General features: G+C 48.3%; 2 protein-coding genes across 3 annotated transcripts in view; one reads left to right on the top strand and one right to left on the bottom strand.

The window, feature by feature from the left end:
• Positions 1-26,243, bottom strand: part of LOC144152377 (Golgi-associated PDZ and coiled-coil motif-containing protein-like) — a 30,083-nt gene extending 3,840 nt beyond the window's left edge. Inside the window, exons 1-7 of one of the 2 annotated variants that reach the window (XM_077683645.1) lie at positions 25,763-26,243; positions 13,233-13,397; positions 10,559-10,734; positions 9,316-9,583; positions 7,022-7,186; positions 6,225-6,307; positions 2,486-2,803 (exon numbers count right to left, since the gene is read on the bottom strand). In XM_077683645.1, coding sequence (XP_077539771.1) covers positions 2,486-2,803; positions 6,225-6,307; positions 7,022-7,186; positions 9,316-9,583; positions 10,559-10,734; positions 13,233-13,397; positions 25,763-25,978 — 1,391 coding nt within the window. In that variant the 5' untranslated portion in view covers positions 25,979-26,243. Of the gene's footprint in view, positions 1-2,485; positions 2,804-6,224; positions 6,308-7,021; positions 7,187-9,315; positions 9,584-10,558; positions 10,735-13,232; positions 13,398-14,310; positions 14,490-25,762 lie in introns of those variants that run through there. The other variant, XM_077683646.1, reaches the window with a different exon arrangement.
• LOC144152376 (uncharacterized) lies at positions 14,647-22,464 on the top strand. Its single transcript, XM_077683644.1, has 4 exons — positions 14,647-15,076; positions 19,293-19,582; positions 19,805-20,195; positions 20,605-22,464. Exons 1-4 carry the CDS (start codon positions 14,840-14,842, stop codon positions 21,424-21,426), a joined length of 1,740 nt encoding a protein of 579 aa, XP_077539770.1. The 5' UTR covers positions 14,647-14,839; the 3' UTR covers positions 21,427-22,464.
• Positions 26,244-26,304: the final 61 nt, after the last annotated feature.

The raw sequence follows: 26,304 nt of genomic DNA, 5'->3' as shown, positions 1-26,304 counted from the left end.
AAGGGACACTGAAGTGATATGTAAACATTGCGGGACTACTTGCGCAAATTGTAGTCCGGAGTCCCCAGGCCATGTTTCGACCACCCTGGGCGCGTTTACGCGATTTTATTTAGTGGAAAAATTAATTCGAAAATGCTCTCCTCCTCTCTTTACGCTCGCCCATTTTCTGCGGCGTTTTCGTGTGACGTCAGGAGGGGATAAGCTGGCAATTGGCTGCGGTACTGCACGGCTCCCCGGCCTTCAGACAGAGTCAGTTGGCCCAGCGTTTCGTCCGCCGGCCGCCGACGGGTCGTCGCAATTCGTTCGCTCAGTTGAAAAGAAGCCAGGACACGTTTGTGAATGGTAGAATTTGCCTTTCTTTACTTGGTTAGTTTGTACACTGTATCTAGCTCCAAGTCAAGGTCGCTTCACACAAGCGCTGCACAAGCGCACATGCGACGCTTCGCTGACTGGTATGCCAGTAGGAAAATATAAGGCCTCTTGAAGGCGGGAGAAGAGTCAGCGAAATGAAATAAACCTAAATGAACCTAATGAAATAAAATCAACCGATATTTTTACCGTACAGCGTAAAACTAGGGTGCGGGAAGCACTTTTTTGCGCTGGGCGAACAAGCACAGCGGTCAGCAGCACGACTACGCATCTGCGAACGCTTTTCCGTCTACGAAATGCAATTGCTAAACGTGAGCTATTGTGGAAACTCGGGCGACGCTTACTGCACGAGCGCAATACAAGAAATAGTCACCTAAGTTGCTTGAAATGCCAAAACTAAAAAGTGTAAACTGGTTGTACAATATATACCCTATATTACCAATGTCAGCAGAGCCTGCTCCGTGGCCGAGCGGTCTGGGTTGCTAGGTATGCCACCGCAAGTATTTTGCAAGTCACGAGTTCGAATCACCGCGGATACGTGCTTTTTTTTTTTTTTTTTGTAAGTTAACTTTTTCGTTTTCCGCCGATGTTTTCTATATTGAGTTCACCTTTTTTTGGGCCGCAACGTTCATGGCTACACGAACTAGTTCACAAAACGCGCGCAGGCTGGCACTGGCGCGCTAGCGAGTTCTCGTTGGCGTGCTGTTGCCATAAGCACCGACTGCTTGCACGCAGTGGGCACAGGCCAGAATGAACAGACCCTTGGCCTGGTGCGAACACGCTTTTTACGACACAGGCATGAGGGAGGCAAGCTCCAAATATGGGGGAAAAGCGCATGACATTTGGGCGTCTGCGGGTACGCGGAGGGCGTTCATGCACTGCGTCGGTTTCGGCTAGTGAATGCTGCGATTCCAATCCGTCCTAGGAGGCTTATCTTTATGCATTTTTACAGCTGACAACATGGCAGAAGCACGGTACGATGATTACTGAGTTATTGAGAATGCCCATCCAACAACGCCAACGGTTGTGTTTTACAGAACAGAAACCGAAACCGAAACTTGGGCATCGTCCAATCACGGTGCCCGCTCCTCCTAACGTCACAGCTTTAGTTGGTGTGGCCGCCGCAAACCGCGCATGGTAGTTTTTCTTCTTTCGCGCTTTGTAAAATAATTACCGATTTGTCAACCGAATAAACGATGAAAAGTGTGCTAATTTGAGCCAGTCTACGCAGTGCAAGCAAAAATGGGAGCTCGACAAATTCACTTCAGTGTCCCTTTAACAAAGGCTTTAAATACACACGTGACAAATTGAAATCACAGAGCAAGAGTGCTTCAAGGAGATGATACCATTTTAATTAGTGAATAATTTAAGTTATATGGCAGTATAATTATGTCTTTTAGGAAACAATAGGTTAAAAAAAACAGCTTTAAAAGGAGCACTACATACTTGGATTCGAACATCATTGCACTAGTTTTAGAAGAGCTCTAAATGCACTACAACGGTATCCCCGAAACACACAAACCAGCACTCACAGTCTTCGCTGTTTTTGCAGCCTCATCAGTGATTGATTGATAGATTATGCGGTTTAACACGCCAACGCTACATAGGCGATAAGGCGCGCTTGTAGTGGAGGGCTCCGGATTAATTTTGACCACTTGGGGATCTTCAACGTGCGCCGAAATCTCGAACACATGGGTGTTCGAAATTGCTTTTCGCCTAGCCTCCTCAGTGGCTAGTACTTATACTTGAGCATGGGCATGCACACAAACTATGCCAAAAGATTCAAAACCACATGACTTGTGGCAGTATAATGCAGCAGCCAAAAAACATTTAAACATCCTTTTCTTGTTGATTTCAATGCATATACTTTTTAGTTCGCAAAATAAACTTGTGAGTGTTACCACAAGACCTTGTGCACTACGACAGCCAGACTACATGATGGCAAGCGTTCCCCAAGCATGAAACAGGGCTCCAGAGGTTGCCACGCAAATATTCTCCACCTTGCAGAAGCAGCCCATAGTTTCAGAAGACACTGTGCCCATTCAAGGCACAAAAGTTGGTGACCACACATTTATGCATGCCATTTCCACTGTCTGGAAACCGAGTGTCCTCTCACCTTCGTCGACCATCACTGGCCCCATTCACTTCCGCAATGGCGACGGTACGGCGTGCGGGAGAGCTCGAGTTAGGAGTGACGGCCTTGACTTCAGGTGGGGTTGCGACTTCTGCGGCGACTTTTGGATTGGACTCTGCCTTGGATTCAGCTGCGGCTGGCACTGCGCCGCCCGGCACCGGTGTGGTAGCAGCAGCATGACCGGGAGTGGCGTGAGGCGAAGTGGCAAACCGCGACAGCGAACGGTCGGCTACGCCATTCTCCTCGTCACTCGGGGCCACACTGGCCTCGCTGATGTCTTCGGGGTAGAAAAAATGGTACCTGGAAGGATTCCAAGTATTGGCAAGACGAACGAACACGAAAGCAAGTCATGAGCATTTACTCCTAGACAGTGATGGCATAACGCTCCTGCAGCCAATGAAGGTACTCCAAGTTCTGTGAAGTAACAGACTACTACTCCCTACTTGGGGGCTCACTAAGAGGGTTCAACTTAAATTGAGGACTCAGCGAGCAATGGAACAGAAGATGATAGGTGCAACATTAAGGGACAAGAAGAGAGTGGAGTGGGTCAGGGAACAAACGTGGGATTAGTAAAAATTAAGCAGAAGAAATGGACGTGGGCAGGGCATGCAATGCGAAGGCAAGATAAACGTTGGTCATTACGGGTAACAGAGTGGGTCCCTATTCGCCCCGAGCGCGAACACAGTCGGCCCCTGGCGGCGGCGGGACGAACCGCTCCTAGTGTGGATGGCGCTCTCGCGTCGTCTGCTTTTTCACGTTGCGTGCGGCGCAAGACGCGTGCTGCACGCCGACAAAACAACCAATATGTGTGCTCGTTTGGCAGTAAGCAATGACATAATTTATCTCTGCTTGCGCATTTCCTCTAGAAACGCAATAATCAGCGGCCGTTGCGGGTTAATGCGCTGGTTTAATTACGCGAAACATTTTCGCCCTGGTCGCCCTGGTCACCGCCTGAGCGTGAAACGCGTTATAAACATTGCTTCCACACATTGCACTGTTCTTATTGTTGAGTGCAGTCGTCTGCCGTTTCGGGAACATTGAAGGGTGCTTTTTGAAGGTGGCGAGGTGATTATTTAAAGGATAAAAGTTTAGTACGCGAAACGGGTAAGAAGCGACAAGACCTGTGCATACGCATGCAAATTCCACACCCTTGTAAAATTGCGCTGTGTCCTTATAGAAAGAAGAAACAAACAAAAACATTTACACTGCACACGACCCGTGCGCTATCGCCTATACATTACTGGACACGTATTATACACCCGCAAGCGCCGTGTGATCGTGTCCTTCCCGTACCTTTTCTAAAATAATTACCATTTTTGGACAGTCGTTGTTTATACTGAGGAGGAGGAATAAACATTTATTCAACTGTATCGAGTTGCTAATTTTACGTCTTATTTAAAATACATTTCTATGGATGCGCAAGAGTATTTAGGGGGGATTTTTCGGTGAAATTAAGCAGTTGTGAGTTTGCGTCTGTCATGTGGCATTTCGTGTGTCATTTTCATATATATCATTTTCAAATCAGACATGAATCACCTTGTCCAGAAACGTGTCTCACGTTCGCCTAATGCCTAATATGGTCACGTCTTAACCTCTTAAGGTGGACCTAAGTTTAAAGAAAGTGGAGAAAACGCGTAATATAATGCACGTTGTTGCCCACATGTGTGAGGGGTGTGTGCCATGACTCGCTGTTTTTTTTTTAAATTTTTTTCTCACAATGCTTGCTTTCAATATAATTTTGAAAAAGGCGAGCCAATATTCCTGGACAATCTCGGACCAAAGGGGGGTTAATCAGTTTTGAAAATACGTGTTAAAGTACTGCTTTTTCACCGTTACAGAACATGACGCCTAGTGTAGTTTCGATTGTGAGTAATACTGATAACCATAGTTTGGCTTTTAGCGTTACATGCATTCTCTTCTGGCTGCTCTTGCAACGTTGGCAGGACCCCCCCCCCCTTCTTGAAAAAAAAAAAAAAAAAAAAAAACGAAATGCACAGAATTTCATTTTTTAACCAATCTTCAAGAATTAAATGCCAAAACAAAGGCGCGATATTCACTTTACAAAACAAAGTAGTTACCGGGAACCCATTGAGCTGATTCGCAACGAGAAATAAAAAGGAAAAAGGAACTACATCTGCAACAGCGCAACTTCATTTATTGCCATCTTTAGGGTTCGTAAGCGACCTTATACGCAAGAATGCAAACACATCTCGCTGTTGCAGGCACCTGTTAGATTTTAAAAGGAACGCAAATGGCCAGAAGAGCACCGTAACAGAAAATTTGTGCTCACTGTGAGGTCCCAGAAGCTTGGTTTGCACACTGTAAGCCTGCTTGTCACTTTGCGGAAACCTAGCTAAACATGAGATGTTGATTGTACTGCGTGCGTTGACAATTCAATTCGCAAGTTCAGTTGCGACGAAAGCCGTAAATAAGTGATCCGAAACCGTTATTCATCAAACCTTCCTTCAGAGTCGCTAAAATTTCATTTAAAAGACCCGTTAGAACGGTTACATTTATATATCTGCGCTGATCAAAATTCAGTAATTTTATGTTGCCTTTCGAACACACAAAAAATATCGTAAGCTCTTAGAAAGAATTTCGGGGCAGTTAAGTAGTGTTACCATTTCACGGCATCCCACAAATGCAAGAATGCGTCATGCTACCAGTGAAAGCGATTGAGATTGCCGTTGTAAACTGAATTTCAGAGATCGAGGCTTCCTGATTTGTTTCTACTTATGCTTTTATTGAAGGCTCAAAGCCATAGTCTGGAAAGATCGAGCTTGCTACGAGCCACGGCGTACAAGTTCATTGTCACAATTACGGCCATTCTGAGATTCCCGATGAGTCGTCGCTTTTTTTGGTGTAGTAATGAAAACTGACTGCCGCTTCCATGCTATACATTGAACGTTGAGGAACCGAACTACAGCATACCACTCTTGTTTGCACCTTTCGTGCGCACATACGGCGGGAAAAAGGCACGAAGCGCGCCCACAGAGTGCATTCTTACGGGCGGCTCAGCGGAGCATCCGCACTAGCAGCGCGACGCTGTCGCCACCTACATGTCGAGCTCGCGGCGAATAGAAGGCAAGCGTGGCAGGGGGCGGCAGATAGATGGGCAGATGAGATCAAGAAGTGTGCAGGGATAAATTGGTCGCAGTTAGCACAGAACCGGCATAATTGGAGATCCACGGGAGGGGCCTTTGCCCTGCAGAGGGAGCACATAGTCTGGTGGTGGTGATGATGATGATGACTCCCTACTATGTAGATGTGAAGGCTCGTACAAAGCTTCTAGGGTATGTACGATCACCTAAAAGCATGCTCAGATGCATTAATGCATATCCGTGCTACAACTCAGTCATTGGCAATAGGGAATCTTTCCACAACAATGCAGATGTGCCAGTTCGACTGCAGAACAACCTTAGTTGTAACGAGCTTATAGGGTTCTGCTGTATGCATGTGGTTTCTCACTGTTCCGGCATTTTTTTTTTGTATCAATCAGAGTTGCATTTTTAACTCAATCCTACATTACATGCAGCTGATGCTGCATCTTGCAACCTTGCAATAGTGTCCATGTGGGCAAAATAGGCCTAGGTGTATGATTTCCATTGAAACAGTCGCGCTACCAACACCCGCGGTGTCATTTCTAATGCAAAATTCATGCAATTGAAATCCATTTTCAGGTAATGGAGAGGAAAGTAAATGAAGCTAACGGGGAATTTACCTCAGGTTGTGGCTGTCCTGAGCCTCGTCGTCCGTGTCCTCATCAGGCGAAACGTACAACACCTCCAGCACAATATCGCCTTGCTGAAAGATGAAAGGGCGTGTGGTCAACCCTTCCGCCAAATGGCAAAAAAAAACACAAGCGTTCCAGCTTAAAAGTGTCAGAAACCATAATGTGTTCAACCATTTTTACCCTATTACTGTCAATCCCAGCAGAAAAAAAAACAATTGGAGGCCCAAATACACCTGCTGAAAACACAGTTGGGCCAAATGGAACCATTTGCATTTTCAAATGGTTCCAATTCAGCCAAATTTGCTTTCGGCAGGTACAAATGGACCTCCACTTGTTTTTTCGACAGGGATTCCCGTTAATTTTCCTTTTGCTGGTTCCATCTACTCTAGAGATCTCATAGAGGCACAAAGCTATGCATTTCAGCTTCAATTACTTTGATTTTCCACTTAATTAAACCTAATTTCAGTCGCTGTATTGGAGTCAATAAGCAAAAGTCTAGCTGTGTCACAACCTGCATCTGTTATCAGTCACGCAGATAGTGTGTTACAACTTTTTCAAGCATACTAAGTGATCGTCACTTTTTTTTATTAAATTGAAGGTATAAACTTGCAAGGCTGTTACGTGCATGTTCTTAACAAAACAGAACATCTTGAAATTTGTGATGCAAAACAGTAGGTTCATAAAGGAGAACATTCTCTTGCTGCAATGTCAAATGTGACTCCCGTACATCCAGTTCTTGCTAAAGTCATCTTTGTTTCACAACCCAGACAACACATCACACTCACCAGACCAGAAAGAACCTTGACCGCTTCAACGTGCTTGGCTTCCCTCAGATCAACACCATTGGCGGAAAGGATGGCGTCACCGACAAACAGCTTGCCACTTCGCCAGGCAGGCATGTCTGGGAGCACTTCAGATATGACTATGGGAACACCGTGTTCTAGACCGCCCTGCAACGACAAGGATAAATGTCTTAGGGGTGCTGAAAACAACAAAATGTGGCTATTAAACACCGGCAAAGGCTGCAGAGGTTAATCTTTCAGTGTCAATGACATACATGTTCTCCATTGCTTGTATGTTTAAATAGCGTGCCTTTTTTGATCATTTCTCTCACTTGTCATGTGCTGCCACACTGCGGAAAACGTGAAATTTTTTTCTTGCGCCAATGGCTCTTTTCTTTTTTTACGCTTTACTACAGCGGTGTGCCGGCTATCACTTGCGCATCGGGTCACGCATGGGTGCGCTGCGGCTGGTTTCAGTTTCGTGCACTTCCCACTTCTTGTGTCCGCGAAACTGATGCACTTGTTTCGGTGTTCCCACTTTTTGTTCCAGCAAAACTTTCTTAGAATTTTTCTTATCTTACTCATGGATAAACCACGTGTATGTAACAACACAAACGATTTTTTTGTCACTTTATGATCAGTACAAATAAATTAAGACATTTTTTTAAAAATAGATTTGTCCAAAGAATTTGCATCAGCAATAAAAAAAAATCGATCCTGGGAAGGGGGTGGGGGGGGGGTGGGGGAGGAGTAGGGGAGAGTCACATTTGGCGGAAAAATTTGACCCTAAAAGGGTTAAAGAACGTCAATGATGGATTAAGAGACAAGAAAAAGGCTGCGATGACTACTTCTGGCAAAGACTGCCACAGGTCTAACGCACTGTGATATATTGGAAGCCCAGTTGAATTAGGCATAGCATAACTATTATTAAAGCAGTGCGAATACAAAATAGGACGATGAAAGGCACAGACGAAGGAACAACTTGCAGAAATTTTTAGTGCTGCTGTAGGTGGCTGCCTTTGTCCTCTCTTGTCCTTGCACTGTTTACATAGTAATTGAATGCACTGCTGGTGGCTACACCAAACTCTTGTGTACACTGAAGGCAAAGAACAATACTAAATCAATACATGCAGCACACAAATCTCACTTGATGGCAGCTGAAGAATAACCAGCTCTAAGCAACACTGAAGCTAGAACATGCAACACAAACGAAAAAATTTAAAAAGCGAACTAGTAAATTTTTTAAGCATATAAATAACAAAAAAGAATTGTGCAGTGGCCTAGCCATTAGCTCAGTACTGTCTTGTTGCACGTAGTATAAGGGTTTTGGTATGCCACGTGAATAAGTCATCTGCTTTCCATTACGTGAGGCATTCATATGGTGCAAGCAACAAAAAAAAGTATTACTCACCCCCTTTCCACCCCCCCTTTAAATTTCTCTACATTGCAATATCAGCTGGATGCCCTACTGCCTGACTTTGCTAGCTCAACCCTGATGGGATCATGAAAATGTAGTTGAAATAAAGAGTAAAGTTAGATTACGGTGAACTACTTATATTTCAATCTGCAGAAATTGTCGAAAACCAGCACAATTAGGCAAATGGCAAATTAACTGAAACTGGACCAATAAAAAACAACCACCTGACAAGAAAGTACTTATTGTGCAACAATTAAATATAGCAGGATTCATTGGTGCAAGAATATTTTGCTATAAAAATTCACTTTACAGCTTTGCCTCTCCTTCCCTAGAGTTCCGTGTACATTCTTTCCAGGTAAAAGAAGGAAGAAGCTCCTCAGGGAATGCACAGTTTATTCAGCATAATAGTTTACGCAGGAAGAGTGCAACCAGTTAGTAGCTTAATTTACTGAATTAGAGCTAGAAATCAGGTGAACAAAAGGCTTGAGATGAGGCACGTTTTGGAAGCATCCCAAAGTAAAAAAACGGTAGCCTGTACACTCCTCCCTGTAGAAAGTTTCCAGTCAGTGCACATCTTTCGAGCTCACTCAAGTCGCTGTAACATTCGGTCTTACAAGAGCCTTAAGCTCAGCTCGACAGAACTGAACGGAATGTCCGGGAGTGCAGAATGCGAACCTGGCTGATACAGGACAGGTGAAGGGTTGCCGTGGCCATCCACAGGTTGATGATGACAAGGACGATAATGGTGCTGACGAATTGAAGGTCCCCATGCAGTCCTTTGACTATGGCATCCTCGTCTGTATGTACTACCAGTACTTGATCGTGTCCCAACACCGTTAGAGGCAATGGAGAAGGAAGTGAAAGAAGTGACGACACCCACCGTGATGGAGATGCCCAGCCCCTCGTCGCGGCCCTTGTGGAGCCGCACGGTGCGCACGTCCCCGATGCCCTGGTTGCGGCGCAGCGGGGTGCCCTCGTCGGGCAGGGCCGTCCCGGGGGGACCCGGCAGGCCCGTGGCAGACCGGCCCCTGCATGCCCGGATCACCGCCTTGTGCCGGTGCAGGTGGATCTCTGACTCCAGCTGGTTCCACAGCCGGTCGTGCTCCGTCGGGTTCAGGTCTCGGCCCAGCAGCTGGATCTGCTGGATCCTGCAGGAGGAGGAGGGGGGGGAGTGAGAAACCAACTGCTCCCCTCCTCCTTCCAAGACACCACTCGTATCACTCCAAATGTTTTAAAAACCGGGGAAGACGAGAAATAAAACTGCCTGCAGTGGGGGGAATAGGAAATCTGTGGGGGACAGCGCAAAAGAAGGCTGCTGCCACAACTTCGTCAGAGCTGGGGGTGCACCAAAGGAGCTTTAGTCAATTTTCGAGCAAGAAATGGGTACTCCTTTGTCATAGAAGATGGCGTATGTCTGGGCACAAGCAAACATTTGCCACTTTGTACGTACATCCATACACCCCGCCATCTCCACTGCTAGAAGTGACAAAAGTGAAAATTAAAAGTGAAATCACACTATTGCTTCTCCAAAGAGACAATCATCCCACTTATATTGTGTGCCATCATGGCACACAGTGGTAAATGAGTAGTAGGCAATAGAGTAGATTGATGCAACACCCAAATGGTCTGCCTGCAAGTGCAGCCAAAATATTGATAAAGGTAACTACAAGGTCTATGGTCCATTTTGGATTGCCAGCATATGCATATTTATACCCCAACCAGCAGCAAAAGTCACAGGATGATTAGCTCGGTCAACCAGAAGATGACATTGGCCATCAGCTTTATTCATCCCCCCCTGGCTGGCTGCATGGGTGTTCTCCACACCACCTCCTACGTGGCAAGATTGCACGGGAGCAGTCAACAGCAGCATGGCCTGCAAGGCTGGTTTTCTTGCACTTTGTAAAGTGCTATTCAACCTCTCAAAAAAAAAAAAAAAAAAAAAAAAAAAAAAAATAGAAGAGGAAAGGGAAGAACAAACTTTAAATCTATTTCTAAACAGACAAGGCATGTAAAAAATAAATAAAGAAGATTCCAAATGAGCAATGAAAAGTGCAACAGCTCAGTTATTGAAACAAGAAGTCGTTCAGCGCATCTCTTCAGAGTGGCTGCGAGGTGCTCCCCACCTGCCTGCCAGCTCCTTGTCCAGGTACTTGGCGGCCAGCTTGGCTCCAAACACCTCGCTCTGCAGGGACACAATGTCCCTGCGGAGCGCTGCGTTCTCCTTGCGCAGCTGGGCAGCCTCCGCCTCCAGCTGCATCTCACGGCCAAGGTCCAGCCGGTACGAGGTCATCTCCTGCTCCTGCGAGAGCACAACCACCACCACTTGATTGGCTTCAAGAGCGCGAGTGACGAGGAGTGCAAGAAAGCAATGGAATCAGTTAAAAAATTTGAAGGCTCAAGACACATGGACCTTTACAGCACTTGGCCCTTTTTTCAGAGGCAATGGCGAGCTTTAGGCAAACAGAGGTAATGTTCTACATTTTGGAAAGAACCTTAGGTCATTTATGAGTACAGGTTTGGAAGTACAGGAATGGGCTTGAGGAAGATTGAACAGTGTTGGTTGTTCTCTGTACCCAGCCAGATATATTCTATAATACATGATAAGGCTCCAAGGCAAAATTTGTCCTTTTAGCACACATTTGCAGGCCACGGCATCCTTGTCTTTACCCTCATCCTCATTGCTCGCTGACCACAGGATGACCTCCCCATCACTAACACGAGGAGAGGAATTACGAGGGGGATAAGAACCTTCGTCGCCATAATAGATCGTAGTAGCAGGTCATGCTATGTTCTATGAAGGGCAGGAAAAATAACCCGGCAGCCTCTTTCTTCAGGAGCGAGATCATGATCTGACATTTATGCATGCTGGAGCTGCATCTTGGCTAATCACCTAGCACGCCCGGCAAGGAGGAGTGAGGAGGATACAGCTTGTGCAGCAAGAGAGCTAAGCACATTACTCTGCTTGTGTCAGGGAGTAATTTCACACGAAACCCCTCTCTTCCCACGCTCGCCCACATGCATAACATGAGTGCACTTTTATTTGCAAAGTTGCTGACAGCGTGAAAACGGCAAAATGTCAGTTTGTGTAAAAATTCCTCAATGGAGAATGATTTTATAATGCTGGAGAGAACCTAACCAAAATGTCACACAAGCACAATAACACATGACAAAGTTGCTCACGCACAAAATACCACAGCGTATCCATTGCAAGGCACTGTCACGTACATGGTGTCACAACGGGGTGCTTAATGAGCAAATAAAGCTCTTCAGCAATGGGCACGCAACGTCTGTTTTGAGAAACCGCCTCGTCGGTGGTGCTACCGAAGAGAAGTGTCCTTGACATCTTGCCAATTTTTCCCCGGCCACAAACTTGGACAAACATTTGTATGAAGCCCCCCCATGTGTTATACAGTACAACTACATCACCCTCTACCATTCTACCCTCACATAATGGATACATCTTGGGGCATGACATTAAAAAACCCCTTAGGAAGAACAACGTGCCAGTACCTAAATATGATACAGTGATTTTTTGAGCAAAGATTTTCAAAAAGGGCGAAATCTTGGGGAGTCCCCCCTGTTTTGCTCCTGCTAAAATCTGGGCTCAAAGAATTGCCTAACTCAAAGTCAAACTCAGTGCGAACTTGGTATTTCCTCTTTAGAGTGTGGAAGAGTCTACATTAGTAAAGTTTATGCCCAACCTTGCCCACTGGGTGTTTTTTCAGACCTCTAATAATAACTGAATAGAAAAAATTTGGCTATTTTCACTCAGTGCAAATTGTTTTATTTCGATCTAAGCAAATTACTTCTTTCATTAAAATGTAAATAAATATGTGGGATAAACTATCATGAATGAAGCAATCAGGCACTTTCCAGTAAATGTTTAAAAAGCTTGGTCCTGACTGGCACAACGAATGTGCGTAAGTGCATGTGCACATCATATCAAGTTTCATGGCATTAAAGCAATGTTGCAAAATCCTCTTGAGGGTGTAAGTGCAACCCGTGATGTAACACTACTGCATTGGCAGCAATGTAGCTCATGTTATCCCTTGATGGCCCCGCTTCGAATCATAGTTTTACCACCTTATACCGTGCTACACGAGCATTTCAAAGGTCTTTCAATCGAATGTCATTTGACTCAATTGACACCTTTGAGCTGCTACACGGTGTTTCTCAAAGGCTTCTGGTTGAAGTGGCATTTGAGTGAAAGGATCTCAAAGGCCTTTGAAATGTGAACGTTTGTACTCTCGCACGCAGTTTTTGCATGCCATATTTACAAAAAAAAAAAAAAAAATTACGAGTAAAACTTGGTTTTTGAAAAGCACACTCTTAATCATTTTTCGTCAGTTTACTTTCACATGGTCTACAATTACAAAGTAACTTGGTACTCTCAACACTAGTGCTGCAAAAAAAGAAAAAAAGAAAGAAACCTGCCTATTTTTTGCGTAGATAATAATCAATTTTATTGCTCACAAAGGTGTTTTCTGGCCTGACATTAAATTTTTTTTGCCAAGTTACGAGAACGAAACAGGGCAGCAGCGGTGACACCAGAACATGGCGGGTCAATGCGGAAACTTTCAACTGCCTTTGAGATTTGTCGTGTAGACTGATCAGTGGAACTCCTTCCACTTTGAATGACATTCCAAATTGCGAAGGCCATTTGACTGAAATGTCCTTTTAAATGCTCGTGTAGCATGGTTATTACCTCAGATATCGCTGTCTGGAAACGAAGTGTCAGGATGTCCGCAGAGACAAAAAAAAAGAAAAAAGAAAGAGGAGGTGTGACGTGGTGCTCACCAGTTTCTGCTTGATGGCCGTAGAGTCGCCGGCATGACCCATCTGCGCGGAAACCTGCAGCTGCGCTGAATGCAGCTGCAGCACCAGATGCTGAAGCTCCTTATTCAGCACAGCGCTCGTCGACTGCGCCTCGTACAGGTCAGTCTTGAGATCTTGCAGTTCGCTCTGCACCGGAAATCAGCGGAAAGAGCATACATGAGAATGACAAGAATGAGGGTGGGGGCACTGCCACGAGCGACTCAAGATTGAAAAGCCAGCCAGATCCAATCGCATGCCCCAAAGAGCAGGCAGGTGCATCTAAACCCTTAAATGTCATTGTAAATTGGCCTGAATAGTGCATACGGGATGTGAACAAACGCAAGGGCACCCCAGAGAAAAGTACAGCCCACACTGCGGCTTTATAAACCCGCGCTGGTCATTATCGAGGCCTAGGGCACATTTCATACAGGCACTTCATTAAGTGGGCCCGAAATTACATCCAAAGCTTGCCAGCACCTCTCGCAATTATTCTTAACGTCCGAGAGAGAGAACGGGTAAGAACAGCTGAACTACACCCGCGCACAAGAGCGGAAGATGGCCGACTATTCACGGTCATCAAGAACAGGCCAAGCTAGAAGACGAGACAGTACAGAATCAAGAGATAAATTTTCACCCAAGGCCAACAACAAATTAAAGAGAGGGCGGGCGGGAACGTCCGGGGGATCCGAGGGAGTGAACGAGATGCGAAAGGGACGCGCACACAAGCCGTGAGAAATCAGAGGAGCGGTGAAATTGTTAGTGGTTGGGGTGCGCAGTGGGTGGCCTAGCCGGCGGGGCCTTCCCGCCACTGCGTTTCCCGTGACGAAAAGCAGCAGCCCACGGTTCATTTTTGAACGCCGACGCAGCGGCGACTTCAGAGAGAAGCCGGCGGCGGCGAGGAGATTGCCACGCCGCTACCCTTGCCCGCGTCGAGAACGGGGCCCTTCGCTACTCGGAAGTTCGGAGATGCTGTGCCACTATTTCAGTGGAACCAGCCTATTTCAGTTGCCATACCATAACAGGATATGCGAACGGCAAACAGATACGCCACAAAAGACACCTGCTTCGGCCCGTGCAACACAAAGGAACTAAACCCTCGATCCATTCAGACAGCTGTCCGGATGACGACCCGTAGCGGCCCGGAAGACACATTGGGATTGGGGGTACTCGGTGAACCTTGCGGAATTCTGTCCCGAGTGCAACCACTACGCTGCGAGATAAACAGGCGCAACAGCAGCAAAACTCAGCTACAAAGGGCGCGGACGCCGCCGCGCGTCGAGTCAAATGACAGTTGGCCGGCCACATGCAAGCGCGCGCCCGCTCCCTGGAGCAGCGTCGCTCAAATTTCACACGACATCCTCCTCGCCTCCTACTTTCCCCGCCGCAGCAGGCGAATCATAACGCGTGTAAAGTACAAAAAGAAAGGCCGCACAATCGCGGCAAAGCGAAGAAAAAAAAGAAAGTTTCTCCGAGAGATTCGGAGCAGACGACGCGGTATGCGATAGGGTCGGGCCCAAGGGCCACCGAAGGAGGGAGACGTTCGTCTGGCCCCCCGTCGGACCGACGGTTCGTATATACACGAGTGTGAGATGCGACCGCCGGCAGTGGTGGCTGTGGTGCTAGTGTTTGCGCCGTGCCTGTTTTCGAGGGCCGATGCCAGCGCGGTGGCGGCGCAGTCCGGCGGCCACCGGCCCCAGACTCACGCCAGAAGTCGGCGAGATGCGACCACGCGACCGCCTGAGCAGCAGGCCCCTTCGGTGTCAAGTCCCAAGGGCCTGGATATGAGCCCCGACGTGTGGCACAGTGTGCCACCGTACCTCAAACAGGTAAGAAAGTGGGCTCTGGATCGCACCACGGCAAGACCCACGGACGCTTTATTTCTTGCACTGTGACGGGCTCCGTCGTTGTTAGGACTTCACCGTTTGAAGTTCTTCTGGTCACATTTTCGTCGAGATGATGAGGCACCATCTATTACAACGTCGTTGTACGTCAGAAATGGTGTGAACACCGAAAGAAGCCACTGTTACACGGGTGCGACAAACGCATACGCAGCATTGGCACGGGAGCGTGTTCAATTGTGAACAAGAGTGTGAAGCCGGGCGAGTCGGTAAGGATCCATGATCAAAACAGCGCAAGAGATAGGCCACGAGTAAAAACGGACAAGGACAGCCGGGAGAAGTTTTGGACAGACAAATAGAAGAGACCATTGGTTGAACTTTCCGAGCGAATCCTGCCATTTACATGACGTTGAAGCGGCAGAAACCAGTTTCTATGAGTGTCTGTCGCAGCCATGTAACCGCAGAAGAACCCTGGGTGCTTCTACACCCAGCCGCTGCACATATGCTAGGTGTGGTTCAGTTGGAATAAATACTTCATCCAGGAACAGGGACGGGGAGGAAAAATATAGTACGGGACGAACATAGTGCAGTCTCGGTTTTGTTCATCCTCCGTTCGTGCTGCTCGCTTGATCAAGCAGCACAACCTTGCCTGGCTATCGTGAGAGTTTTCGGTGCAAGGCGGTGAAACAAGAAAAGGAGGTTTTAGTCCACGTACAGCAGCGACTAACTACTCGTGTGCGACGTGTCTTATCTTTAAACTTGGAAAACAGTACCTGCAACAAGATTCTCAAAAGGTCCGTACCTTCTCGGATCTCGAGGCTAAAAGATGAGACCTCCGCTGACGGTTACAGAAGAGTGCCTCTTAGCTACATGTGTCGCCCTTACCCTCCCGCGCGCTCTCTTATCTCATGCTTTCTGTTTAGGAAATACGAGAGCCACGGGTTCCGCCTCGTTGGGAAACCGTTTTGAAATCAACCTTGAAACCGCCAAGCGTTCGTCCTTTCCTCGCACGCAACTCCGTGGCAAGAACGCGACGGTACAAACTCGTCATCCTGCATTCCGCCGCGAAAGAACCATGCTTACCCAAGAAACCACGGAAGTCCGTCGAACGTCCGAAAAACAACCGAGCATCCAATGCCAAATTTGCCACTGCACATTTGTGCAGTGGACAGCCAACAACGGAGTATAAAGGCTGCCCGGTTCCGTATGTCCGAAGGACGTCCGCCGGTGGACGCACAAAGTTACCACAAAGCAACGGAGTATAAAGGCTGCCCGGTTCCGTATGTCCGAAGGACGTCCGCCGGTGGACGCACAAAGTTACCACAAAGCATCGAATAATGGCTTCAATTGAATATAAAAGCCAAAAAGAAACAGTACAGCTCTGCTTTTAACTTAAAAAAGATTTTGTACATCAACGCCCTGACTTGTAAATTGCAAGGTCCATTTGTATATTACTAAAATTAAGCCCAATTTTTCAATTTTGATGTACTTCACCGACTCCACCGATGACCTCTTTGGAGAAGGGTATATAGGAATTGAGAACTGTAACAAGAAGTGCGGAGCAAGTTTGCCGTGTTCGTGTATACTTCGTGCCTACCCGGTAGTGCGTTGGTGTTGTGCGGTGTAGTATTCGTTGTAAAAGCATATGCCTCTCGTTAAAAAAAAAAACATTTTACGATTCTGTAAACCCTTACTTAACATCCCAAATACATCCTATTTCGGACGTCCGATTGGACGTGCGGAAGTGTTAAATCCAGACGTCCCAGGGATGTGCATGGTATGTCATCGGCTCTGCAACGGGCGTCCGCTAGAGCCGGAATGGACGTACGCTGGACGGCCGACGGACGTCCGGTGGTCTGCCTCGTTGGGAAACCCTTTTTGAAACCAACCTTGAAACCGCCGAGCGTTCGTGCTTTCCACGCACGCAACTCCTCGTGGCAATAACGCGGGGGTACAAACTCGTCATCCTTGCTTCGTGCTTCGGACAGGTTCGGTTTTGCTACAACTTATTGCGCCTCGCACACTGCCAGGGATGTAACCTAATCAGGAATTCCGAGTTTTTCAACGGATTTCAATGTGTTTCTGTGTGGACGGGGTGCTCCACAATATTTTGTAGAGGTGGGTCACCAGTTCAACGCCCCAAGCCCCGTTATGTGAGGGAGGGCAAAGCGGTAAACGGCGCATTAGAACATCGAGGGTGTTCTGAGGTCCAATAGACTCTGTGTCGCCGTCTATTTCATCACTGCACGTTTTTCAAATTTTAGCTCCGACTGATGTTTTATTCGAGGGCATGGTAAACCGTAGGAACAAGCGATTCTTGGAGAGGCTCTAGTGATTCCCATTCTGGATATACAATGAAGCCACTCGTTTTGATTGAACAAATAAAGACAGCTTAACTGTTGCCTCAATAAAAGCTCCTTAGGAAAACAGTATAAATAGCGCAGGGCCGTTGCCAGGGAGTATGTCCGGTGGTTCCAGGTAGCGTGTAAATGCGTGCTACTGTTCCTTTTGGCCAAACTTCTACCTTCCTATAATCCCTTCCGAAAAAAAAATCAAGGAAGCTCACACTAACGCGGAAGACTTGAAGGCAGCGAAACTACGCAGCCTTCACGACCATCGCGACGGTTTAAGTCCCCGATTGCAGCCGATTTGCTTCTTCTTCGCTGCCGCAACTCCATCATTGTTGCTAGAAGTGTGAGCTTCCTTAATTTTTCTGGAAGTGATAATAATTGGACATCACCTTGGAGGGGCGTGCGCTATGACGTGTCTTTCTCGTTCCTAGCAATTGCTGCCACGATTACGGCGAACGCTAGTTTTTTTTTCTTTTGGCCAATCTCCCTAAGTGTGTATGCTCGGCTTGACAAACATCCGCCGGTGAAGCTGGGCGGTCGTCGCGAGGCACGCACACGCGAGCGCTCGGCATTTTCTTGGTTTTTATAACTGCCGGGCGGTCGCCGCGAGAAACGCGCTCACGTGCGCTCGGCATTTTTTTTTTTTAATGCAGTTAAAAAAATTTTGGCCACAGACATGGGGCAGTGGTTCCCAGATGGTGGTCCACGGACCACAGGGGTTCCGCGAGGGGTCTTCTGGGTTCCGCGAACCTTTCCACAAACTCTCTGTATCGTATCCTTCCACCTCCCAGGGACTCCCGCAAAAATTCATTACTCCTTTTTGGTGAACCCTGCTGCCATTGTGCCTTCGCTGCATAACATGTACATTTTCTTATTTGTGTTGCACTTGTTTTAGTCGTCTTTTGCACAACACGCCAGCTGTCCAAAAGAGACAGACAGACCCACACACACGGAGCATACAAAAGTTTGGACGACTTTTAGAAGCAAGGGCAAATCGTTTCACAATATCACACGCGCCAGCATAAAACTCGGCCTCAAAAGGCCGACATTGAATATATGTGCACGAATTTCACTGCAAGTGCAAACTGTTCGACATTATGACACGTATGAACGTACTTCAAAGTGGGGTTCTCCATGAGATTTGCGAGAACGAAAGGGGTCGCCGGTGCATTCATATTTGAGAGCTACTGGTACATGGCATCGGGACGACTACTTCTATTCTTATTTCTGGGCTTCCGCCACCCCCTTTCTAAACCGAGAGACAAAGTTCGACATTCTCTCTCTTTCTGAGGGAGCAACTTTAACTTTATCGGCGACAATGAAATGGGAATGTTTAAAACTACGAGCTCAAATAACAACACTTCCCATGCAGAATAGGGCTCTGCCCGATTTAGAAACTATGCGCCCGCCGCCGTAGCTCCAGTGGAAGCGGGTGCGACTAAACGCATTTAAAAGTGATGAGTCAGGGCAGCTCACACGGACTCGTTAAGTTGCGATGCTTCGAATCGTCGAGGGTCTGCTTGCTTCGGTGGTGCTTCCGAGAAACCCCTTCTGCATGCTTATACGCTTTTAAACAATTCTGTTCGCGGGACCCACCTGGCGCCTTAATTCCTTCCGTTAAAAAAAAAACCGTACGTCTTCTGCTCGGGTTGACCCGATGAGGGGTCAAGATTTAACTGTCTTCCTCAAACAATTACCTAGTGGATAGGGTAAGTGTAAAAGTATAGGGAACCAAATGTTCTCAACGCTCGTTGACATCCAGTCTTGCAGAAGACAACCTAACAGATAGCGAGCGGGCGCAGTTTGTTGCAAAGTGCACTTTTCTGCCTGACACCGCTGCCTGCCTGGCGCAGGTTCTGTCCTCCATCGACGACCGACTGCGGGGCCTGGACGCGTTCGGGTCGGCGATGCGCCTGACGAGGCTGGACTTCTCGCTGGAGCAGGTGCTGCGCAAGCTAGATGCCTTCGACAGTCGCCTTGGACGCCTGGAGGCCAAGCTCGACGTGCGCCTCGAGAAGGTCGAGGAGTCCCTGAGCGGGCGAAGCAAGGACGCCGCCGCATCGTCTGCACAGCAGCAGGGGGCCGCCGAAGCCTTCCACCTGAGCCGACGGTTCGACATGCTCGCAGACAAGCTGAACAACAAGTGAGAACGCCTCTCTCCCCACTGCGCCCAATAGCGGGCTGGGCACCTACCGTGTCGGGCAACGTTTACGCGTAACTTCATGTGCTCACTTCTGTTAGGCCACCTTCAGATACCGGATATGAATTCAGTCTGCATTTTCATGCTCCGTTTCTGTAATGTTCTCTCACGGGTTTCATATTCCAAGGGCGGATGACCACTCATGGTCTGCTCTCTCACTCGCAGGCTGGCCTTCCTGGAGACGAAGCTGGACATGCGCGCTGACCGGATCGCGGGCAAGCTGGAGCTGCTGGAGCGCGACGTGCAGGACGCGTCGGAGGACGCGCTCGAGAAGATGTCGCGCGGAGACGAGGCCCGCGCGCGGCTGCAGGCGGACGTGTCGCGGCTGGCCGACCTCGCCGAGCGCACAGAGGCCGCGCAGCGCCAGACGGTCACGCTGCTGCGCGTGGACGTGGCGGACGTGATCAAGCGCGCCGACGCGAAGATGGACCTGTTCGGACACGAGCTGCTCACCGCCAATGCCCTGCTGCGCACCGTGCAGCAGCAGCAGGGAAACGCGTCGCAGCAGGCCGCGGCGTGCCACGGAATGTCGCCTGACTCACCCAGCTGGGAGCAGGCAAGTCCCTGAGCGGCCGAGCACCACGCGAATGAATAAGATGGCAGAGCATGATAACTTTCCGCTGACAGGCGCTCCCACCTTCTGGCAGGTCTGTGAGTCGTGCCTGGAAGGCAGATGATGTGTTGTATGCTTATGATATTCATATTGTGCATGCATAAAAGCAACTGTAATGACGAGCCTGGTCAGTCTTAAGTGGGGAAAAATAATTCCTTGCTCAACTCTACCCCCTACACTTGGTTCCATCAGTAGATGGGGCGAAATAACACCCTGCCATGTGAACTGAATACACGTGTTGTCCCTAATCCTGTCTCGCATAACCTGCTTCAGAACAGCGCAACACCTGCCTTCAGAGCGAGCAACCAAATTTGTCCCTCGCTAACTCCAAGCTTGCTTGTGCACCGCGCAGGTGACCAACCTGACCGACCTGGTGGAGAAGATGGTTCGCGTGGGCGGGGAGCAGCTGCGCGAGATCGACTCGGACGTGGAGAGCTACACGCGCAAGGTCATCAACGGCATCTATGAGCTGCGCCGCACCACTGACGAGCTGGTGCGGGGCGCCTTCCAGGATACCGTGGAGCAGGGCAACCGGACGCGGGTGCTCGTGCGTGAGGAGTTCCGCAAGCTGCATGAGCAAATCGAGCCGCTGCCGCTCATCGAGCCTCGGCTCAGCTTCCTCAGCGAGGGGCTCGAGAGGCGCATCGTGGAGCTGGGTGCCACAGTGGACCACAGCTTCGCCACGCTGCTCGTGGCCCAGAACTCCTTCATCTCCTCCTGCAACCGCATCCAGGAGGAAGAGGTCCAGCTGTACGACCTGCTCGAGCGCATCATCCTCGAGATGCGCAACCGGTCGCAGGGGGACACCAAGCGCATCAGCGACGAGCTGCAGGGCCACAGCCACGAGGTGGCCGCCCTGCTGCGCGGGGCAGTGAGCGCCGTCTTCGCCGCAGGCAACAACACGCTGGCCGAGGTGCGCAAGCTGCTCCTCACGGGCAACCACAGCCATCCCGAGTGGTGTGGCAAGCAGCCGCCGTGTGCCAAGCCTTCGCCACGAGAGGCTGTCGCCGTGGGCAATCACAGTGCTACCAGTGTGAAGCCGTTGAGTGCTTCTGTGACAACACCGTTGCAGTCACCTTCAACACCACCATCTGTCCAAGCTGATGATGCAAGGACAAGAGCTGACGGCACAGCAACCTCAGACTATGAGTATTACGACGACACCCTAAAGTAGCGCAAGGTGGCTTCCAACGAGCATGCCGCTGACTTAAAAAATCCCCAAACTTGAAAGTTCAAACCCATGAGTACAGTGCTACCTCCAAAAACAAGCCCTGCTTCCAGTACTGTGCATCCACGTGGAGTGTAAGCGTGTCCTGTTGGGATACCACATAATTGCCGCAAAAGCAAAGGGCAGTAAAGAAAGCTGCTGTGTATACACGTCACAGTTGGCAGAGGCTGTAACGCAGATCACACGCGCGCCTTTCGAAGAATACCTGCCTTTTGAATGTGTTATAAAAGAGTTCATTGCCTTATCAAGGTGAAAATCACATGGCAAAGATATAAATACCCGAGTTTTCATGGCTACATGCACCAATTCTAACTTCACGCCTTGTAAACGGGAGTGTTATGAAAATGAAACCGACACACCAATGGCAGGTCCCCTTGATAAACAAACAGGTAAGCCCATTCCCAAAGTCCGGACTAGTGGTACGACAGTATGGCATCCTTTTGTCCACATTGACTTCACTGGTACAAACAGTGCAGACTCTGTTTCGTTTCTTTGCCAATGCAGAAAAAAAGTGCAACTGCGTAAGCAGGTGCTGTCAAGTACAGTCTTTGTCAAAACTTTGTGGGATGAGCTGGAAACGTGCAGGCTGCAAAAAATTCAATGTACAATGTACGAGCGAGGCTGAAACTTTTTATGCATAAAATCTAGAGAAAATACCTTTCTTTCTTACTGACTTAAAATATTTTGGTCGCAAAGGCTTAGGATTGGCCCACGAAATTTTGACAAAGGGTTTACCTATTCGGGCCCTTGGCGACAGGCTGCTGCCTTCTGTAACCAGGAACAGGAGACACCACTCGTTCTCGGGTCTCCTCTTCCTGCTCGCAGAGGGATAGAGGAAGTGAGGCGTGCTACCTGATACCTCTGCTTCGGTAGCTTGCCTATAGTTTGCAGCGAGTCTGTGCGCTGCTATCGAATGTAACGTTGTAGGTTTGCTCAAGAAAATGGACGTATAAACTGTGTGTCAAAACAGTGTGGTCACTGCAATTAGTGAACTCTTGTTTAGCAGCCCAGGGTAATGGCCCTTGGGCAGCCTGAGGCCTCCCTACAGCCGAATGTCGTCCAGTCTCAATGTCACCAGAATCTTGAACCCAATTGTGTTAAATATGAGTTACCTGGTACTTCATCGCTGGAATTTCGAGGAAAAGAAGGAGGACATGACACAGGCACAATCGTCCTGTCTTTCGTTTTTTCCCTCCTGAGTTGTGCCTGGTGCTTAAGCAAAACTTTGTGAGGAAATTTAAGCTTGCACAAGCTTAATGATGCAAAAGTTCGTAAGCATCTTCAACACACTACTTTTAAATCCTCAGCAAGAAATTCAACCTTTACACTTAGGCAAACGGCGTGTTTCATAATCCTACAAACATTCAAAAATAGTTCACGAAAAGCGAGTGCGACGATTAAGTAACTTAAACCCGCCGCTGTGGCTCAGTGGCTAAGGCATTGCGCTGCTGAGCACGAGGTCGCGGGTTCGATTCCCGGCCGCGGCGGCCGCTTTTCTGATGGAGGCGAAAAGCAAAAACGCCCGTGTGTACGAGATTTCGGCGCACGATAAAGATCCCCAGGTGGTCAAAATTAATCCGGAGCCCTCCACTACGGCACGCCTCATCGCCTGCGTTGCGTCGGCGCGTTAAACTCCACAATCAATCAATCAACGATTAGGTAACTTAAACATGCTATGCACCACGTCGATCCTGGCTGGATAGAACACGAAAGTGAGTGACATTTGCTACTGCTAGAGCAGCACATGCTGCTGAGCACAAAACCAACTCACATGCACCGTTTGTTTTTCTTGGTGTTTTCAACAGCCGCAAAGTTTGTGGTACATCCGAATTATGTTAAAGTGCAGAAATAATAACTGCACAACTGCTTCTTGATTGACTTTGATGCAGTAGAAAGACAGGTATTCTCCATTTCACAATACCTTCACCTTCCGATATTAGCACCATCGTGCGCAAATGCAATCTGTAAAAGTGCGGTGCGCTGATACCACAAATATCACCCTGTCCTCAAGGAGTGAAACTATAGTTCATCTAAGAAGCTAGCTGCAGCACTGTGGAGGCTACATTGTTGTCCCCCTCAGGGCGCCCAACTCACCGCGAAGGAAGCGACAAAAGGTGCCAGGGCCGTGCGGTGCCACTTGCCGAGAGGGGAGAAGGGAGTGTCCTTTCAGGACCCCCTTCACGCCGGATTAGGCGCCCTCAGTGGGCGCACTATTGATAACAATGTAGCCTTCACACTGCTGCAGCTAGCTTGTGAGATGAACTATAGTCCTCTCCCCAGAGACATATGTATCTGGATTTTGTAGTCAAAACGTCATTTTGCTTTTAGTGCGTCTTGACTCAATTGCCTTGCGTTCTCTCTAGACTGGTGGAGCTAATTGTAGCACTTTGCACCAACGTTTCAACGTATCAAAACTGGAACGCGGCTTGCAAACAGAGGAACGTCTTCCGTGGCCAGGAAGCTTCCGACAACAGTTTCCCAGTTCATTGATCACTGCACCACCACTGCCACATTGCACAGGTTGCTTATAAGCCCTATATATGTAGGCCTGTCCACAGCATAAAAATTCATTACACAAATCTCCAAGCAGTTATGAACTGAGACGTGAAACGCTGCTGCTGCTTGTCGTTTAGCATATGGCTTTGTATGGCTTGTTTCGCATGTTTTGCGACAATGCGGAACCTGAAAATTGTTAATGTCTCAGTCACACTTGCCTTGCAAGTAGCATGAATATTTCTTTGGCATCACAAAATTGAAGACGAAGTACAAGTCCCATCCCTTTACATTCTTCTTCACTGGTTCTAGTTATCTTCAGCACTGCTACTTCCAGCTGCCCTGGTGGCTCGCTCAGTGGCTAAGGTGGTGTGCTATTGAGCCCAAGGATGTGGGTTCGATTCCAGGGGTGGTAGCTGTGTTCTGGATATACAGTAGCGGACCGATTTTTCGGACCTGGAGGGGAACGAAAAATAGTCCGAATAAAAGAGCAGTCTGAAAAATCTGTGAGCCATTACTCCTATGGGACAACTGCCGGTTCATCGGGAAAGTCCGAAAAATCCAGCTACCGAATTTTTGGAGTCCGAAAAAATGGTCGGTTACTGTAGAAAAAAAGATAAAAACCCATGTGGCAAGATTATGGCGCGTGTTGGAGATACCCAGGTGGTCAAAATTGATCCAGAGCCCTCCACCATGGCTAGGTGTTGCTTCGGCGCGCGAAGCACCCCCAATTTTTTTAGCTGTGCACCTCGAGTAATGTTCAGGTTCTCCTCAAACAAGCTGGCCAGGTGAGTGAGTGTGTGTGGCTCCGATTTCTGACTCCAATTTGGAACACACGGCAGCCTCAACTGAAGCCTCCTGGCTATCATGCACTCTCTGGTGGTTCACTTTCAGTTGCTATGCGTAGTTCCTGTGTTGGAACGTCAGTGCTGCAGGCTTCATTGCCAACATTTTCTACGTAAAAGCCTCACAGCAGAAATACCACGCCGATTTTTGTAGATTCAATCTAGCATATGCATGAAAGCGAAAAGCAAGACACGCAAGGTTAACTAGGTTTATTCCTTTGCATATCTGAACTACGTCTACTGTGTGTTTAATCTTTAAACAGGCTTCAAATATTTTCGCGCTGCCCCTCCCAGAGGGGGAATTTTAGTTCCGGCCAATGAAAAAATACCGATACACTGATTGCCTGAGACCGAAAGCAATAAAAGCAAAAGGACGTGCGCAAAAATCTAATTTTGGTACACAAAAATAAAAAGTGAAAATTGAAAGCGCCGACACCTGCCTTTCGTCAGCATGTCAAGGCCAGTTAGCGTTCCGTGTCGATATGAAGTCTACGAAGTATAGGGCCAGCAAATTTACTTTTACATCCCAAGAAAAATGGTAGCTGGTCCCAGCTGATTTATGGTTAAATACCCAGCTGGTCTTAGCTGGTTCCAGCTGGGAATTTAACCACAAACCAGCTGGAACCAGCTACATTTTCTCGCTACGTTGACAGAAGCTAAAAGTATTTTCGTAATCGGAAGAGGCCACATCACAGCGTGGCGCAAAGCCGACAACATCTGCAAGAATTTTTTTTTTTTATAGCGCTCATTACAGTGCTAGTGATGCGCGCTCCAATCTTACCGAGGCTCGCAATTTGCTCACAATGCGTGTGACAAGTTACCGCGAAACAAAAAAGACGCCCAAGATACAAACGGCAGCTCCCAATACGCTGAAGGCCAATTCCGGCGGGCGGGGCGACAACCGGGCGTCAACGCTGTCGGCAAAGCGAGAAGCGTGCACTGACCTCCAGTTTTTCGTTGGTTTCGAACACGGTCTGGGCCTTGTGACAAAGCTGAGCGAAGGCGCTGCTGAGGGCAGACATCCTGCGCCGAGCCTCGTACGTGATGTCGCACTGCTCCTCATCCACCTCGCCCAAGAGAATGTCCAGGTCCAGGTAAGCACGGTCGAATTCTTTTTCCAGCAGCTCCAGCCACTTCATGGCCACAGCCGACGTAGCCATGATGAGTGGACGTCGAAGTTCGGCGGCGACGCGTTCGATTTCGGTCGCGCGGCACACGAAGGAAATTGCATGCAGGTTTCACTCTCTATGAGCGGTGTTAGGGGTGGTCGTGAGGTAAATGCTTAATGCTACTTGTGCATGACATAGATGTGTACCCATTAAACATGCCCGCTGTGAAGGAACGAGCGAACTGCAGTTCTAATAATCAGCATACGACGGGCGCGAACGAACTCGCCTACACGCGAGCAAAACAGAACAGTATTAGGCTTGGCTTGGCTTAATTTCGAGCTGTTCAACAACACCGCAAGCAAGCCAACGATGAAAGT

Source organism: Haemaphysalis longicornis, unplaced genomic scaffold, assembly GCF_048455015.1.
Source record: "Haemaphysalis longicornis isolate Haplotype H1 unplaced genomic scaffold, Haemaphysalis longicornis Haplotype H1 scaffold_9, whole genome shotgun sequence".
Classification (NCBI taxonomy): domain Eukaryota; kingdom Metazoa; phylum Arthropoda; class Arachnida; order Ixodida; family Ixodidae; genus Haemaphysalis; species Haemaphysalis longicornis.
This window is presented reverse-complemented; position numbering and strand designations above follow the sequence as displayed.

Excerpts from the sequence above, each read along its gene's own strand:
- LOC144152376 (XM_077683644.1), top strand. The coding sequence starts at position 14,840 with ATGCGACCGCCGGCAGTGGTGGCTGTGGTGCTAGTGTTTGCGCCGTGC. Across the intron at positions 15,077-19,292 it reads TGCCACCGTACCTCAAACAG|GTTCTGTCCTCCATCGACGA; the intron begins GTAAGAAAGTGG and ends TGCCTGGCGCAG. Across the intron at positions 19,583-19,804 it reads GCAGACAAGCTGAACAACAA|GCTGGCCTTCCTGGAGACGA; the intron begins GTGAGAACGCCT and ends TCTCACTCGCAG.